Here is a 17,650-nt window from a genome sequence, read left to right on the forward strand (position 1 = left end):
TCCGTGCCACAATGAGTACCTTATGTACAGGTCCGCGCCATGTAACTTGTAAGCATGTTAAACGGCCACACATCAAATTATATTATTATATGAACTTGCTTTCAGAAAATTTTTTGCCAACTAAAGTCTCCAGGATTTCGCCCCCCCTCCGCAATCCAATGCCCCCAGCAAAGCAGAAAACCGATCTTTCAACCAACAGTCCGTAACTGGTTAAGTTTCCATATTTTATTAAAATAGCATATTCACCCACTGTTAACCGGGAATAGGTTAACCTTGTTTTCTCCCAGAACTCGCAGCACGACACAGTAGTGATTCCGACGTCCGTAACCATGACAACCAAACAGAAGTATCTGAAAAGTCAAGTGTGCGACCGAAGACTAGACCCCGGACAAGGTCTGGATCGAAAGAAACATAAAGCTCTCAAACAGGATTCTTTTATCGGCCTGAACGGTAAACGTCAGAGCACCACCCACCTGGCAACCCCGCTAAGTCTTCTCTTTCCTTTATGCATAGTATAGCGTCTCCTTTTAAGTACCCACGTTTATAAATAAAATTGGCATTTTCACCCCACTTAATGTTCCTTTTCAGCTTCACAAAGAAACTAGTAAATAAAACTGTCAGCGACAGTCACAACATATGCTCTCACGGCAAGATAAAAAACGTGAAAATATGCAAAGATGCATCTACCCTATTTTACACGTAAAAAGAGATTTAAAAAGTGCAAGGCAAAATCTGCAGTTTGTTTTTGTTTTGTTTTTTCTTTGAGGGGAGGTTTTAGGCACATCCATTTCGTTAAAGCAAGCTTCAGAATGAAATTCCAGTTTTGTTCTTCATGACACCTGTTTTCAGTTTTTCTTCGAAAAATAAAAATAGTAAAAAGGAAAAGAAACAAAAACACATCCCATCAAGTGTGAAACAGAAGGCTCCTGCCCGCGGAAGTGAGGCGCCCTCAGTCATGGTGTGGCCGTCCTTTTTTGATTCTGGCCGGCTTGGGTTTGGGGATGTACTGGTTATTTGCCTGGTACTCGAGTTCTTTGCGGAAGTAGTGGATGGCTTTATTTAGGCCTTCTTCCAGGGGCACCTGTTTAACGAGGAAAGCAAGAGTGAGAGATCGGGTCACAATAACCTAAAGTCTTCTCGAAAGGAGCTGGCAGATTATCTCCGGAACATCATGGCAAAAGGAAATGGTTACAGATTCAACGTGTCCCTAAACTATAGGTGTTGTTAACCCTCACCCCACTGGGAACAGGGCTTTCGCTGCTCTGGCAAGAGGCCTCTCAGTGCAGGGCGGGCTCTAAAGCAGTCCCTTTAGAGAGCTATGGGGCAAGTTTGGCGGAGAAGCAAGCAGACACAGCGGGGAAGCCAGGCTACCTGAAGAACTTCATTCACAGGCTGGAGGAGGGAGGGGGCAGGATGGGGATGAAGCAGGAAGCCGGTCAAGAGGGCAGGACCAATCCTGGCTGAGGAGCAGAGGGCTCAGCAGTCACATCTCAGTGTCTTACAGGCCGCTGGCACCGCGTTCGATTCAACAGCCACAGGAGGGCATGAAGAACAGGTCACATTTCTGTCAGCCCCTCCCTCACGTTTAAGATGGCGTGCCAATTGCATGACTCAAAGCACAGTTATCAGTGGCTCTGAGGAACTTGCCCCAATCACTCCACCTCGCCTAGCCGAAGTCTTGCTGGGTTAACGGCAGACAGACAGGTCCAACAGATGCAGTGAGCCATGCCATGCGGGGGGTCGCTGCATGAAGACAGGGCCCTCTGTGGGCCGGAGCCACCTCCCCAAAGAAATGAGAACAAGTGGCAAATGATACACTGAAACTCGGATGCCTGGGCCCAAGTCCCTTCACAGTGGTTACCCCACAAGGGGCCACGACATGATTTCACAGAGCCGCACGTACCACGGGCTCCCATCCCAGCATCAGCTTCGCTTTCTTGATGTCTGGCTTTCTTTTCTGGGGGTCATCCTGGGCTTCGGAGAGAAACTGGATTTCGCTCCCACTACCTGAGTTGATTAATACAACAAAAACAAAAATGTTAAGCGACAGCACATGCCATTTGGGATTTAAAATTTCCCCACCTCCTAGGAAAATGGAAATTGTTGTCCGGGAGTGAGAGAGGGTGTAGATGTCACATGTGCACCACCTCTCAGGAGGCCACTTAACCGCCCACGGGGTCACTCACCAGAGAAGGGCATTGGTCATGACAGTGCTGAGTCTCACTGACGAGCAGGAACCTAAGCTTACATGTACCCCCTGAGAGTTTGGCAAAAGGGTTGCTCCTTCTGCTTCTAGAAGTCTGAGTTTACCTGGTTGTAAAATGAGAAGACCTGCCCGGCACCGTGGCCTTGGTGAGAGGGGCAACTACAGTCAGCTAACCGATACAGGAGAGCCAGCCGGGTCCAATCCCAAAGGAAAGGAAAATGGCTATGTGCAGCAGTCACACCGATAGCCCCCAGTATCCGCACCTCCGGTGGGGCTGCTCTTGTGAAGTGCCCTCCCGGAGTCTGGGCTGACCTGTAACTGGGTTAACCAGCAGAATGTGTGTTGGGGGGAACCACCCCAGGGTCAGTCCTGGGCCTCCATTGTGTACACCCCAGGCACTTAGGCTTCAGTGCCCGTGCGAGATTTGAGTCAAAGGGTCATATGTCCCGCTCCCCTGCTGGAAAGACCACGTGGACACTGAGGGACAAGTTTGCTTGTCCCATATCCTAGCTGAGCTCAGACCCTGGATGGCCAGCCAGCCGAATGAAGTCATCACCAGTGACCGACAGTAAGACCTGCAGAGAGTTGACGTCTCGAGCAAATGCAATGATTTTAAGTCAGTGGTTCAAAGACGGGTCCCAGTGGTGGAGGCTACGTGTTGGGCTGCTAACCACAAGGTCCGCAGTTCAAAACCACCATTCGCTTGGTGGGAGAATGTCATGGCTTTCAGTGCCCATAAAGAGTTCCGGTCTCAGAAACTCTCAGGAGCAGTTCTACCCTGTCTCAGAGGGTCGCCACGAGTCGGCATCGTCTCGGAGGCTGTGAGTTTGGTTTGGTGGTCTGAGGAGGTTTGTTGTGTAGCCTAAGCAGAAACATTCTGATTATCTTGTGTTCCATTTAGTGTCGCACATTCCTCACCCACAGCCATCGAGTCCAGCTGCTCGCTGGGTTGTGTCCGAAGCTGTAAATCTTTCAGGAAGCGACAGTTTCGTCTTTCTCCCATGGAGTAAGGGATAGATTCGAACAGCTGACATTGCTAGCAGCCCAACCCTTAACCAACCCTGGCACCAGGGCTCCTTGAATTTTTGATTACCCCAAATCGATTGCCACTGAATCAATGCCAACTTAGAAAGAGCCCACAAAGGGTTTCTGAGGCTGTCCATCTTTACAGGAGCAGACAGGCTCATCTTTCTCCTGGGGAGCAGCTGGTTTGAATGACGGACCTTGCACCAGGGATTCCTAAAACGAAACTCACTGCCAGAGTCGGTTCTGTGAGTGACCCTACAGGACAAGTAGAAATGCCCCTGTAGGTTTCGGAGACTGCAGACTCTTCAGGGGCAAAGCGTCTCATCTTTCTTGCATGGAGTGACAACCACTTAGTGGTTTTAAACGGCTGACCTGGTGGTTAGCAGTCCGATTCGTAATCACACTGCCACCTGGGCTCCTGTATTTTGGATTCCCATTTCACAAATGGATCCTTTAGATGTGGTACATATGGACCACCCGAGGAGCTGGACAACTGGCAGATTCTAAGTCCAGAGGTCTGAGGTGGGTCCAAGACCTGCCTTTCTAACCGGCTGCCCACAGTGATGCTGTCAGTCCTCGGGCTTCATTCTGGGGAAAGCCAGGTGGTGCCGCCCCGCCCCGTCCCCCTGAAATTCTATGCTCTGTACTCACACACCAAGCAAGGCAGTGGCCGGAGTTCAAACGAGCTCACCCAGTCCCATCTCACACACCAGGAGTGTATCCACTCCTTGTCACTCGCTGGAGACCTATAATTATCACCACGAACAAAACCGACCCCCCCCCCACCCCTCCCGGTGCCATTATCTCGCTATTACTTAATTAAAGAATCAGAAAACAATTAAATGTCCCTGATAGAAAGTTCTGCTTTCCTACGATTCAATTAGCTTATATTAATTACACGTCTCCTAGTCCAGGTGCTGTCAGCTGACAGGGTGCGAGCAGGCTGACCTCACTCAGGAAGTGATGCATTCCACTTACCCACAAGGTTTTTAATTAACTGAGCAAATTCTAGGATCGTGTGTTCTTCAGGGTTCCCCTAAGGAAGAAAGGTTTCTGGTTATCAGTGTGATGAGAACAACCGCCGCACCACCCACGGCCGTGCCCAACGATGCCTGTGGGCGGAGGCCCCCCCCCTCCCCCCTCCTCCCCCCCCAGCGCCCTGGTCCTTGCGCTACAGACTCTCTCTGAGCTCCGACTTCTTCAGGAGGGTACTCGCTCAACCTGCGCCTTTACCTTCGGCCTTTTAGACTGCATTTGACATCTGGCAAGCCCCCCTTTCTGATACGGTGATATCTAAGGGGCACATGTATATTCACTGGTCTCGCCGCCTGATGATTGCTCTGTGTAACGGTTACTCCAGTGGCACTTTACATAAAAGTGTGGGTGTGCAAAATCAGCTCTCCGAAGAAACGCACCGCGCTAATCATGTGATTGCATGCAAGCGTGCCAACCCTGTACATGGAAGGGAGTCACCGCAGGAATGAAGCGCAGTTCCCAACGGCTGCGAGATGGACAACTCAGACCAATGAGGAAGGTGGACAGAGTAAGATTTTAGTTCAACAGAAGGGAGGAGATTCTCTTGATCGGAACTGACCACAGTTTGAGGCGAGTGGTCTGAGGAGATGCAAGTTCATCAGCACTGAGGGTGGTCAGCGCTGAAGGAGACTGGGCCCACCCACTCGAAGGTCCCCTCCAGCATGCAGGGAGGTGCTCTGTGACACGCCGGTGGTCAGGAAGGCAATCTGTACATTTGAATTACAGCTGTGGTCACTAAGCAGAAAGCTTTCTTCTGAACGATGTCCATCTGCTAAAAACTCCTTGACTCAGCTCCTGAGAAGCTTATCCGCTCTATGGCTGTCACGTGAAAGGCTCACAAGAAACGTCCGCCCACTACCACAGATGGACTTAGGACTTTTTGGATGTGGATCCTTTAGGAGGAGACTCACAGCTATCGAGTTGATGCCGAATCACAGTGACCCTGGGGGACAGGGTCCAACTGCCCCTGCGGGTTTCTAAGGCTGTAACTCTTGATGGGAGTAGACAGCCTCATCTTTCTCCCGCGGAGTGGCTGGTGGTTTCGAACGGCTGGCCTTGTGGTCAGCAGCCCAACTCATAACCCACTGCACCACAGGGCTCCTCTAGGCGGAGGGCGGAAGCTCCGTGTTCCCAAGGTTTTGCAGACGTTTTGTTATTTTCCTGTAGCAGCCCTGTGCTTTCTTTCCCTCCAGCATCCAGCAAAGCAGCAGATGCGCACGTGCTGACGGTGCTGAGGCGGACGAAGAAGAGCCTGGTGTTCACCGCGTGAGGGTATAAAAGGGCCACAGGGGCTGCCGGGGTCCGGGGAGGGTGAGCGGAGAGAAGGTACTCACCAGGTTGACGGGGCTGCTGACGTTGCTGTTCATCAGCGCCACAAGCCCGTTCACGAGATCACTGGAGAAAGGAGGAAAGGACCGCTCTAGCGCCGTCTGCTCTGCTTGTGGACACGTGAGGGCCGAGGGCCAAACGCCCATGGTCAGTCACCCACTCTCCCAGGATGCAACAGAGGAGAACCCAAACCCAATGGCCACACGCAGCCCTATGCACTCAGGGGGCGCATGTTCAGCTGAAGCCTCTACGGATGACATGGTCTGATGGCTGGATTTGCTTTCAGGGAGCGGGGAGATGGGTGTCCATAGAGCCAGGTTGATCTCTCATCTTTGTATATTTCTGAAATTAACAACCCAAATGGGAAAAGCCCACTAAAGTATGCATTCACCCAAAGAGATGGGAGTCCATATGAGGGGCCGATGAAAATCTCTGGTTTGATGTGCAGCCAGGCATCTGGCCTAGATGAGAGCAGGTGATTAAAACAAGACCCACCGCGATGAAAGAACTCAGGCTGTAATCCGCAAACTGGCACACCACAAACACAGCCCACTCCCAAGCTGGTGGAAATAAACTGGAGCATCTCTCTACTCCCCTAACCGGCCCAGGACCCCCCTCCCACGAAGCGCTCTGGGGTATCTGAATGCTTCAGATGGACCGTGACTGGGCCTCCAGGTGAGGATAGGTAAGCAAATGTTCGCGTACCAAAAGGTTGGTTCTTATTTTCAGAAGCCTTAAAGTGTGGCTCTGTTAAGGAAAAGTTACTCTAAAAATGACACCTCACGGCGACTCACACACTTGCTCTTAAGACTATTATAACTTGGCTCTATTTTATTAAAAAAAAAAAAAAGGACTCTTTTACGTTTCTGTCCTGGTAATCCTACTGGAATCTGTTTCCAAATGTCTCCTTCCTCTTCCGATCACTGTTACCAGAGAGGTCCTTATGGGTTAGTTAGCGTCAACGTTCAAATCGTAACCGGGTGGGGGCTTCTGCTTTCGTTTCCACGAAAACACACAAAACCAAACCAATTGGGGAGAGGGAAGCTTGAGGGGGGAGGGGTAGATGTGATCAAGTATTTCTGCCTCGTTATGGAGACCACGGGAGAACCGTAAGCACACATTCCCAGCATGCTCTGCTCGCGGGGCAAGCAGATGCACAGGACCGCTGGCCTCTGAGGAATCTTCTGGACTAGAAACTGGCAAAAAGTCACTTCATCACGATGGCAGTGATCATGACGTCACCAACATGCCTTGGTGACACGTGGTGGGTGACACGTGTCTGAGCATTGTTCATCAAGCAGACATTAAAAGCTGCCACTCAGTAGCATTCATTTTTTAAATATTGAAACACGGGGGGCGGGTGGGAGGGGGAATGAACATTTAAACTTCAAGATGGCTAGACTCGTAGGCAGTCTGTCGTCACCGGGAGGGAAGAAGAGTGGGCAGGCCAGCCTTTTAAAAAAATAAAGAAAAAGCTGGCAACTTTTAAGATCAAAAATTGTATCGAGCACTCATTTAACCTGAAGCTCTTGAAAAGTGTCATTTTGACAAAGTGACTTTTTAAGGAAACAAAAACGGCATGCCTTTCTTAAATGTGAATGAGGGCGTAGGAGGGCCACAAAAACGTCAGTCAAGCTGAAATGTCCACGCAGCCCCAGAAACCCAGCAGTGCCTGCCCCAGGTGAGCGTGGATTTGGGGAATATTTCACTGTGCAGTCGGGGAGCCACAAACTCAGATGTATGTGTGCATTTTTATATGGAGCAAGCAAATCGGTTTCTCTTAAAATATGTAAATAAAGGGTTATTTAAACACACACACACACACACCCCCAAAACTGTGGTGATTAAGACAGTTAACTCTGACTAATTCTCCCAGCATAAGCTGTATGCTGGGAAACTCAATGCCTGGAGTTTGGCTAAAGATTGAAGCCTCTCAATCTATTCATTGTGGGGGGCGGGGTGGGAATAGAACATACTTCCGCAGCATTTATGAATAAAATGTTAATTAATACCTCTAGTGACTCAGGCTCTCGCCCCACATGGGTCAGTGTGTGTGTGTGTGCGTGCTAGAGAGAGAGCTGTCCCTGTGAGAGAGAGAGAGAGAGAGGGAGCGGCTGTCCCTGTTACCTGTGTCCACAGACCCAGGCCCTTTTGTACTGTGGGTGTCTCTGGTCCTGAGCTGCAAGAGCACTGGGCAAATGCATCAGTGAAGTTTTAAAATATTTTATTCTCTAGCGATTAAAAAAAAAGAGTTTGTATGTGATGCCTTTGGAATAGGAGTAGTAAGAATTAGTTTGCACCAGCCCCATTGTATTGCCCAAAATCTCACTCGCACGTTGGAGGGGTTAAAGCTGGGGAGGGGGTGGGGTGGACAAGATAAGGAAGGGGAAAGCAACTCAACAGAACTGAAGAACATGTGAAGCAGCTTCTCAGAACAGCAGTTTGCAGATGGGTGGAGTTGGGCGGGCGGCAAGATACTATCATGAGCAGACGGTACTGCAGTCCACAGAGGTGCAACGAACGCGGCCCCAGTACAGAGATGCACCGCAACCGTCACTCTCTCAGCTGCGCTAAGAACTCCGAAGGGAAAGTGAGGTCTCCCTCACAGACACCAAACCCCCGAGGGGCCGGTGACCGTGTCCTGGTTCCACGGTTCTTTGAACACGGTTCACCTCCTTGGGCAGCAGTGTGGATGGGTCATTTTACACTGGGGGGCTTTTTCCTCCCTTCACAAACACTGGACGTTTTATAGGTCATATCACACCTTTCTTTGGGACGGACAGTGAAGTTTCGGGACATGCCAACAACTGTCATTTTAAGGCTTCTTCGTGATTAATTTCCACCCAGAGTCCTCGCACATCAGGGGGGAGGATCGATGGCTGCTCTGGTGGAAGGGGCTTTGCAAAGGGAAGCAGAGGGTCGTCCTAGACCCGCCCGCCTACCCACCCCCTCACCCTTGCTCCAGGCACCCTGCAGTCCCGGAGGCAACAGCTTCCAGTTCCTTCCCAGTGGACGGGGCTCCCAGGCCATCCGCACTGCGGGGTGAAAATCGGGCGTGGAAGCGCAGGCGCACTGTGCAACGATAGAGCATCCTCAACACAGTCACACGGTTTACAGCGACCAGGGATGCTAGAAAGCACATTAGCCTGGGCAACTCCTTATCTGCCACCTTTCTCGGGACCCAAACCCATCTTTCCAAACTAGTTCCCAACAAAACACTAGAGTGGTAAGTATTTCTAAGAAAATAACAAAAACCGTACAACTCTAAAATCACTCAAGTATATCCTTTACCTGCGCTTAGTTCCACCCCGAAGTTTTACAACTACAAACAGTCTAACTTATCCTGTGTCCTTCATGAGGGTAATCTCACCCACCCGGAAAGCCACATTTAAAGTGGATGGGGTTCAGCAATGTGGAGGCTTGTTGGATAATTCTGGTCATTCTCTTTGGTCTGCTTGTATGGAAATCACGTAAGTCACTCTCAAAGCTGAGCATGCTGACCTGACAAACACTCAACCTGACTGCCATCCAGTCCCTCCTGACGCATAAGGAGCGCTACAGGACAAGGTAGCATTCCTGAGGGCGCCCAGGACTGCAGCACTTTACGCACCTCATCGTTCTCCCCTAACGAAGCACTAGGTGGCAGTAAAAGCTTAGACTACAAGTCACTGGATGCGGGCCCATGAACTGCTTGCTACAGCAAACCAAACTTTAGTATATGGATACGCATGTAATGCTGCATGGTTACGCAGATAATTGCCAAGGGTTTTCCCACTGTAGGACTCAAATGAACTTTTAAGCAGCCACGATAATGGATTGAAACTGATCCTGGGCTACTTGGTCTGCAGACTTCTGACTCCCAATCAGCACTCAGGTTAAGCTAGCCTCCAGTAAGCCCGTGCTTCCTGCCATGCAGAGCGAGCGTGTCTTACCTCACGTACTGGAATGCCCTCGTCTGAGATCCAGATCCATACACCTACAAGAAACGGAAAGTCAGTCTTCCTGGAAAAACAAAAACAAACTGAGCTCCACCAAGGCCCTGATGCTGACCTTGATCTGTTCACTCAGACTCCCGACTTCAGAAAGTATGTTCCCAGTGACGAGAAGGTGGTAGACCTCCCTAGCAAATGTGTACACACAAGGTTAAGTCATCCCTGGGGGCCGGGGTTCAGAATAGAATCTTATCAAGTGTCAGGCACTGCATTAGTTCCTGGGGACTCTGGTTTCAGTCTCCTTAGGGTGACAGCCCCATATATACACAGCACCCATGAAGACACGAACCAGTAGTTCTCAACTCTCGCTGCCCAGAACCAGCTGGGTCCTCAGCTCTCGACAATTCCACACAACCTCTGTGCAGGTGGGCCAGGCATCCCTATGCTTCAATCTAGCAAGCCGAGTGGTTCTACCAGCCAAGGCTAAGAGCTACCACGGGAGCCTCTAGCGCTAACAGAAAGAGGGCTAGCCACACGGGCCATTCTGTGCCCACTCTGTGTCCATACCTCCGTGCTCACCACACTAATTTAAGATCAGGCTTCCGCACGGCAGCCCGGGGCTTAGAGCTAACTTGTCAGGCTATGTTCTCCGGGGGAGGGGGAGGGGCAAGGCCACACAGTGAGAAAAGAAAAGCTGGGCAACAGATGCACGGTGGTTTCTGTCAACAAGACAGAGACGTCGACCCGCCTCTCCTTCCACATTCTGCGTTACGGACCTGTCATTCTTGAGTTTGTTCGGTCAGCGGTGATGGGGTGCAGACACACTTCCACCTACTTCCTTTGCATCTTCCAACCACCTTACGTCAGGGCCTGCTGGCAACAGTGGGCTCCGCGGGTCTTCTGGCGTGTTCCGCAACAGTCACAGAAAACTCACTGCGTGTGCAGTCTCGGGGGTGGGGGGGTGGGCGCGGGGCCGTGGTTGGGATGGCTTGCACAGGCATCAGCCCCGTGGTTGGGATGGCTTGCACAGGCATCAGCCCCGTGGTTGGGATGGCTTGCATAGGCATCGTTCAGAGCCGAGTCCACACACAGAAAGCCAAGGTCAGCTCTCAGGCCCATCCAGAGCTGCCTCTCTCCGAGTGCTGGAAGGACAGGAAGCAGGGCACTGCCAGGGGTTTGCTGCACTGGTCAAACGTCACTGCCAAGAATCATGGCGAACACGGCTCCATGACAGGAAAAGGGGAATTGGAACGGAGACCCTGCTCTTCATTTCACAGGATGGGAGAGATGCAGGGAGATGTAGGTGGAGGAGTGGAAGTTGGTCCAGAGTCCTGAGTAACTGCGGGCTCTCCGCAGGCCACAGCGGCTAGGTGACTGACACGCTTCCGCTGGAGGAGGGAGCGAGGCAGGCCGGGGAAGGGGTGCGCAGGCGGCAGCAGGATCAGACAGGCCGGGGACCTCCTCCCAAGTGAACAGCATGCTCACTCCTGGCTCGGAGTAGCTACGGCCCTAGCCCTCTTCTCCATGAATAAAGGCCCAATGCCAGGAAGCACGTAAGACACAACAAGGCTGCTAAGAACACTGTCGCGCTGGTGTTGAATCGGTGTCCAAAGAATGGTTTCTTGAAAATCCCCCCTTGGAAGACAGCACGGGTTCCGAGAGGAGAGCGAGACCAGGACTGGGCCCAGTGGGGCTGCCTCTGGCCGGTCCCTGGCGCCTTTGCCACCTCGTCTCGCAACTGGAGGTAAATCACAGTCACGTGGCACGCCGATCTCAAACTCCACAGGGAATGCACGTGTGTGTGTGCGTGTGTTCCCCGAATGTGTCTCCCCCAAAGGGAAGTCGGTACCAAGCTGGCTTCTCCTGAACCGTACGCATCTGCTTTCCACACCTACTAAACGGCGACAAGACCTTTCTGCAGTTTCCCTTTCAGACATTGAGCGACACTTCGGAGTACGAGCTACTGAGCTCCGGAGCCACGAGCTCCATCCCCCGTGGGTGATCCTAACAGGAACCTGGATGGCAGGGACTCAGGACTCGAAGCTGCGCCAAACGAGCGACTTCTGCCAACGGGCTCCTACAGGGAGCAGAGGGAAGGGAAGCGGCAAGGGCCCGCTTTGGAGGAGGGGGATCACATGCCGAAGGGCCCACCACGAAGAGCTCTTCAGAGTTTGAAACCATGTTGGAAAGGCGGCAGAGCCAAGAGGAAAGACAAGACAGGGCCCCTCCTCTCCCCCGCTGCCCTCGGCCTTGTACGATAAACAGTCTTCTGCGAGGTGGGCAGGGCGGCGAGTCACGAGGCACGTGATCCTTCCCAGAACCGTCTGGCAAAATGCTTGGAAAAGCCAGCAAGGGTCATTCCACGGGGAGGGCAGAAAAGGACGGGACGGCTAGTGCTTTCATCAACTTACTCACGGGCAATAGTCCTCGTGACAGAAGCAAAAGGAACACACTTTCTGCGTGGTCCTCCCCAGGGACTCGAGCCTCCTTCCACCAGAGGGGTGGGTTTCCGAGCAAACGAACAGGCTCCGCCACAGCACGCTCCGGAACGTCTCGAGGGCACCAGCCAGCTCCTTTTCTTCCATCACTGGCATAGAAGCTCGCTTGGCACGAGGACAACCCATAAATTACGACCGTCTGCCAACAATGCATTTATTCTTGTGGCAGGCCCGGAGACTTGCTCTCCTACTTAGCACAGGGGCCCTGGCGGCTGCCAGGACTGCGATAAATCAAGAAGTTGTTTCTTGGAAGGCTTCGAGGCGGTTACTCTACAAACACCGCAGCTCTGATCTCATGATGTAAGGAAGCGCTGCGGAGTGCCGCGGCTGGTCGGCAAAGATGAGAAATCATTTACATGGGAACCGGCCTGAGGGGGATCGCGCTCTCTAGAACCTGCTGCCAAGCCCCGCTCCCAGCACCCCGGAGGATAGAGTGGAACTGCTCCCCACTAAGGGTTTCTCCGAGACTTAACACCTTACCAGCCGATACCTTTCTTCTTCTTCTGTAGGGTGACTGATGGATTTGAACTGCTGACTTTGTGGGCACTATGCTACCAGTGGTCTCTGGAACTCCAAAAAGCAGGTAAAAGGGAAACATGGAAATGAGAACCAACTTCCCCTGAGAAGCAATCAGTGCTTTTCTGAGCAAACATCGTGGAGTCGATTGTGCAGGGGAACGTGGCCACCCAGAACCCAAGGATGAGTTCATCCAACATTTACTGCAGGCCTCGAGGCTGGGCACGCTTCTGGAGAGCGTGGGCAGATCACTGACATCAAACCCTTGCATCACAGGAGCAGGGATGATTCCTCCTTTTGCTGTGAGAAGCCTCAGTCATGTGGGTGGCAGCTCTGAGGGCGTTCTGAATCCTTCTCACCTTTTAGTGAACCTAAGGATGGCCTTGGGGACTCCCCAACTTGCAACTAGAGCCAGAAGTGAGGGAAACTTTGCGGGCAGCTCCCTCTACTTTCACAGAAGACCATGGCAATTAACCGAGAGGGGCTGGGATCCAGGTAGAAGGATGAGCAGGGGCCGGGTCCTGGAACTACTGAGAGTGCAGGTCCATTTGGAGGATCGGACATGTGTTGTGTATGTGGAAAAGTAGGGAGCCACATTTGATAAGGCATGGGTCTTAAGGCGCTGAAGGAAGAGAGTTACCATTTACTGAGGGGTGAAGGACAAAAGGTGCTGGTTTAAGGAACAGACCAAGCTGTGCGCCAGGAGAGCCAGAGCAGCCTGGGACTAAGCTTTGGTTCTAACTGGTTATGGCTGCACATACAAGAACCGGTAACAGTGGGCACTGTGGGGAGCCCTTTCAGAACTGAAAGGTGTTTGCTGATTTTTGGCTGGTGTCACGAGTCTTCAGTAACAGAAGGCATGCTACTTTTTTAAGGGAATAGGAACTCTGGCACCGTATGGGCGGTGGTACATGGATCGCAGGTAAAGTCTGGTGCTAAGGCTGGTGGGTGGGTGCCGTCTGTTTCCTCGGATTGACACAGTTACACAGCAGCAGCAGCATGTTCTACACGTGGGACGGCACCTGTGCCAGGAGCTGAAGAGACTGCAAGTACTGGTGGCTGATATGTGTCTCGTGGGTCATAGGGGGATTCTAAGACTGTGGGCTCTGGGGCCATCCTCCAGGGTTCAAAATGCGTGGGCAATTTATTTATGTTCTTTGTGCTTCAGTGTTCTTATGTGGGAAACAAAAACAACACCACCTCCCTGGGTTTAGAGGTCATGTCAAGACCATACTGATCCGCTGAACACCAGTGATAGAAGACTTGACCGGTTGATAATACCAAGAACATAAAGAAAGCAAAAGGCCCTTAAAAAGGCAGGAAAGGGACAAAAGAAAGGACGCGGATGCCAGGAGAGACTGCAATTCGCTCTTGAGGGTAGAGAAGCCCAAGTGAGTGGAAGGAATGAGGAGGGCAAAGAGCTGCAGGGGAAATCCCAGAGGGAGCTTGCGGAGACAGAGCACCACCAGGATCTGCACGAAGATTCACTCGGAGAGAACAAACTCAGCGGGTTACGCGATGTAGGGCGCATCGCAAGAAAATGGAAATAATACCATCTAAATATACATATAAAAAACTGGTCAGTATGCAATGATTTCAAAAGGCACTGTGTTATCCATAAACGATGGCTTTGAAGGAAGGAAGAAGTCCAGGCGGCACTGAGAGCGCGTTAGAGAAAACCAAGGCTCTAGGAAAGGACGCAAGACCAACTGAAGTGCTTTAGCACGACAGAGCAGCACTCACTCGTCTATATGCCAAGACATTTGGAAGACAGCTACCAGGCCACCCGACGGAAAGATCCATCTGTGTCCACGCCAAAGAAAAGCGCCCCCAGAGCGTGGGAATTAGCCTAACGAACGACAGCAGTAGTACCGCACGCAAGTAGAACTCTGCTGAATATAATTCAACAGCAGTACAGCACACGGGGAGCTGCCAGCAACTCAAGCTGGATTCAGAAGTGAACAAGGGACGAGAATGGGGGGACAGTGGAGTGTGTCACTCTCTAGTACCCGGGTCGCTATGAGTCAGAATCTACTCGCTGGCACCACCACGACCTACACTCCACAGGTCCGTTAAAGGATTAAATGAGCTAATAAATGTAAAGGGTCTAGAGCGGTCCCGGGTACTTAGGAAATGCATCTTTGTCTAGATGGATGATGGACGGGTCAATGAAAGAGGGGACAAGAAAGAAAACAGTCGCTCTCATTGATTTCCACTCATGGGGAAGCCACGTGTCAGAGCAGAACTGGGAGCTGCAGAGATTTCAGGGGTTGTTTGGGACAGAGAGCTGCAGGCCTTGCTTCTGAGGAGTATGTGGGTAGATCTGCATCTCCAACCTTTCTGTTAACAGCTGGGCGTGTGCACCATTTGTACCACGCTGGAACTACAAAGAGATGCGCCGATAAAGACCAACGGACAGCCGAGTCAACAGAGAGGAGCAGATGTGATTTCCAGCATCCCTGGAATAATCTTGGCTGCCAAGCAACCCTTCTGCAGAAACCCCGAGTGCTTTCCCACTCAGGGTACCCACCAACAACGAGTGTATGGTAGAAGACTTCAGGAGCTATAGATGGAGAGAGCAGAGATGCCCAGGCAGACAGGCAGGAGCAGAGAATGAGCACGCGGTGAAAGCCGAGAAAACCAGTCACAGTTTATCAGGAACCCCACCCTGGAGGCACTCATCCCAGAGGGAGTTCAAAGAGGACTGGTCTGTCCCACAGGCACAGGGGGAGGTGGGCACACGTGTGGGGCAGACAGCCCCGCCTATGGCCCCACAGACAGTAGAGGGCCCGTCAGGTACTGTGAGGCTCTAAAGGCAAGTGTTAAGCACTGGTTACATGTCCTCACTGCTTACCCTGTATTTGAACCACTGACCCCAGACCACCAGCATTAAAATCTCCATTTGGGGGTCCAGCAGCTTCCCTGGATTGAGACACACTGGCCAGAGAAGGTGAGCTTGGCCCAGGTAAGTGTCAAGAACCGACCCCCAATCATCTCTATTTCTCCTGACGTGGTAATACTGCTCAGCAATGTGAGCAACAGAGTACACACACGGCCCTGGGCCTGGCAAGACAGAGCGTAGGAACCGATGACACGGATGAAGCCTGCAGCCCACTCCCTCGGGGCATCACTGGGCTCTGCAGAGCACAGGTGGCCCAGGATCTCCTCTGGAGGACATCGGTACACCTGTTCTGGAGCAGCCCACATCCCCCGCTTCCTCCCCTCTGTTCAAGAAGCTAATCAAAGGTGGCTGCATACATATGACTACATCTGCCCAAAGTGGCGGGCACCCATCAGAAACGCTGCGGGCCGAGCCGGATGTTCTCGTCTTTCATCCTGTGCCAGGCTGAGCCTGCACGTGGTTGCCCTGCAGACGTAGGTGAAGGGTGCCAGTGAGGCAGGCACAGGTACACACCGTGAGTGGCTCCCCCTGGAGGGCCTGCAGGATGAAGTTGCTGACCACCCGCCCGTCGTTCATGTGCATGCGCGGCCCGAAGGTGTTGAATATTCTCGCCACCCGCACTTCCACTCCTTCCTGCAGTGAGAGGGGGAGAGAGAGGGAAACGTGCTTCGTTATACCATCTGCACCCGTCCTTGGTCCGGTGCCCTGCAGGTAAAATGCTCTTTCATGTCAAAATAACAAACTTTATTATTTCGGTTCTCGTTTGGATTCTGTGAACAGCTCAGTGCAAACCAGTTTAGACACTCAACTTGACCCCCAGCTGGCGGGCGGATTCTGGCTCGCGGAGACCAGTGTGCTTTAGAGAAGTGCACCCACTGACTTTCTGCAGCAGTGAGCTTACTTAAAGGAGCCTCGCCCTAGTGGCAGAGGGGATCAAGTAAGTGCTTGGCTGCTAACCGAAAGGTTTCATGGTTCCAGCCACCAGTTGCTCCATGGGAGATGTGTGCTCCAGTAAAGATTCCACACAGCTTGTAGACCCGGGGGCGGGGGTGGGGGGAACAGACCTATTTTGCCCTAAAGGGTCACCAGGAGTGGGAGTGGATTCAGCAGCAAGGGGTTTGGTTACAAAAGTGAACGCCAGGCCTTTTCTCCTGCATCGCCACTGGCTGGGTGTGAATCATTGGTAGCTCAGTGTAGACGTTTGCCCCACCACCGCAAGCTATCCCAAAGAAAGCACGACGCGTCCCATCTCAACCCTGAGAGGTTCCCACCATGAACACTCCCACAGGAAACTCTGGAGGTGCTGAAATGGGACAAGGGAAAAAAGCCACGCGGCATGCATACCATTCCATCATCTTTTTAACATATTAGGGTGTGCAAACTTGCCACTCAAAAGAGATTTTTACACATCAACGAATGTATTACAGGTGACCAGGAAAAAACAAAGTGTGATGGACATAAAACAAAGGTTATTCCCCTACCCAGACAGTCTTATTGGCACGTAATTCACACATCATACAATCCAGGAGATGAATCGCACCCAGAAGAGTTGTACAATCACCCCCACAATCCGTTTGGAATAGTTTCTTCATTCTTGTCCTCCTCGTGATTAGCCCCCCATTTCCCCTCCACCCCACCACCACCCTCGCCATACCCGCAGAGCCACAACTGAAGCTTCTTGTACGTGGCCATCAAATCAGTCCCCAAATCAAAGAGAGCGCACACACAATGAAGTGTGGCACTGCGTGGTTCTGAGCCACAACCCCCCCACACCCCCCACAATTGATTATGGATTGGGTCTCGTGAGCCAAGGCGGTTTTCACTGGCAGATGCTCAGATGTCAATCCCCGCGCCGCGCTGCCTAGTCTGAGTCTGTGAGTCTGGAAGCTCAACTGAACCCTGTTCCATATCATGGCAACCCAGGAGCCTCCACTGACAAACTGAGATTACTGTGCTAGAGGACATTGGCTCCACTTACACCAGTTTCCTGCATAGAGAGCAAGACGTGTGCCATTCTTACTGAACCCACTGCTGTGCCCTCTCTCCTGACTGCACAGCCTGGCAGGGCACAGGTGCAGTGCCTCAGAAGGCTTCCAACGCTATTTATCTTGTGACACAAGCAGATGGTCACATCGTTTTTTTCTCTCCGGAAGCTATCGTGTTACAGTTACTGTTACTAATTGTGGTTAAAAGTAGCAGCAATGTT

At 51.9% G+C, this 17,650-nt stretch overlaps 1 protein-coding gene across 3 annotated transcripts in view; it reads right to left on the minus strand.

The window, feature by feature from the left end:
• Positions 1 to 210: 210 nt before the first annotated feature.
• The window catches only part of UXS1 (UDP-glucuronate decarboxylase 1), a 107,301-nt gene continuing 89,861 nt past the window's right edge, over positions 211 to 17,650 (minus strand). For all 3 annotated transcript variants that reach the window (XM_075563351.1, XM_075563350.1, XM_075563352.1), the window contains 6 exons: positions 15,958 to 16,077; positions 9,529 to 9,572; positions 5,602 to 5,662; positions 4,211 to 4,268; positions 1,904 to 2,007; positions 211 to 1,081 (listed from right to left, as the gene is read on the minus strand). In XM_075563351.1, coding sequence (XP_075419466.1) covers positions 950 to 1,081; positions 1,904 to 2,007; positions 4,211 to 4,268; positions 5,602 to 5,662; positions 9,529 to 9,572; positions 15,958 to 16,077 — 519 coding nt within the window. In that variant the 3' untranslated portion in view covers positions 211 to 949. The remainder of the gene's footprint in view (positions 1,082 to 1,903; positions 2,008 to 4,210; positions 4,269 to 5,601; positions 5,663 to 9,528; positions 9,573 to 15,957; positions 16,078 to 17,650) is intronic.

This window comes from Tenrec ecaudatus, chromosome 11 (assembly GCF_050624435.1).
Source record: "Tenrec ecaudatus isolate mTenEca1 chromosome 11, mTenEca1.hap1, whole genome shotgun sequence".
In the NCBI taxonomy this organism is placed as follows: domain Eukaryota; kingdom Metazoa; phylum Chordata; class Mammalia; order Afrosoricida; family Tenrecidae; genus Tenrec; species Tenrec ecaudatus.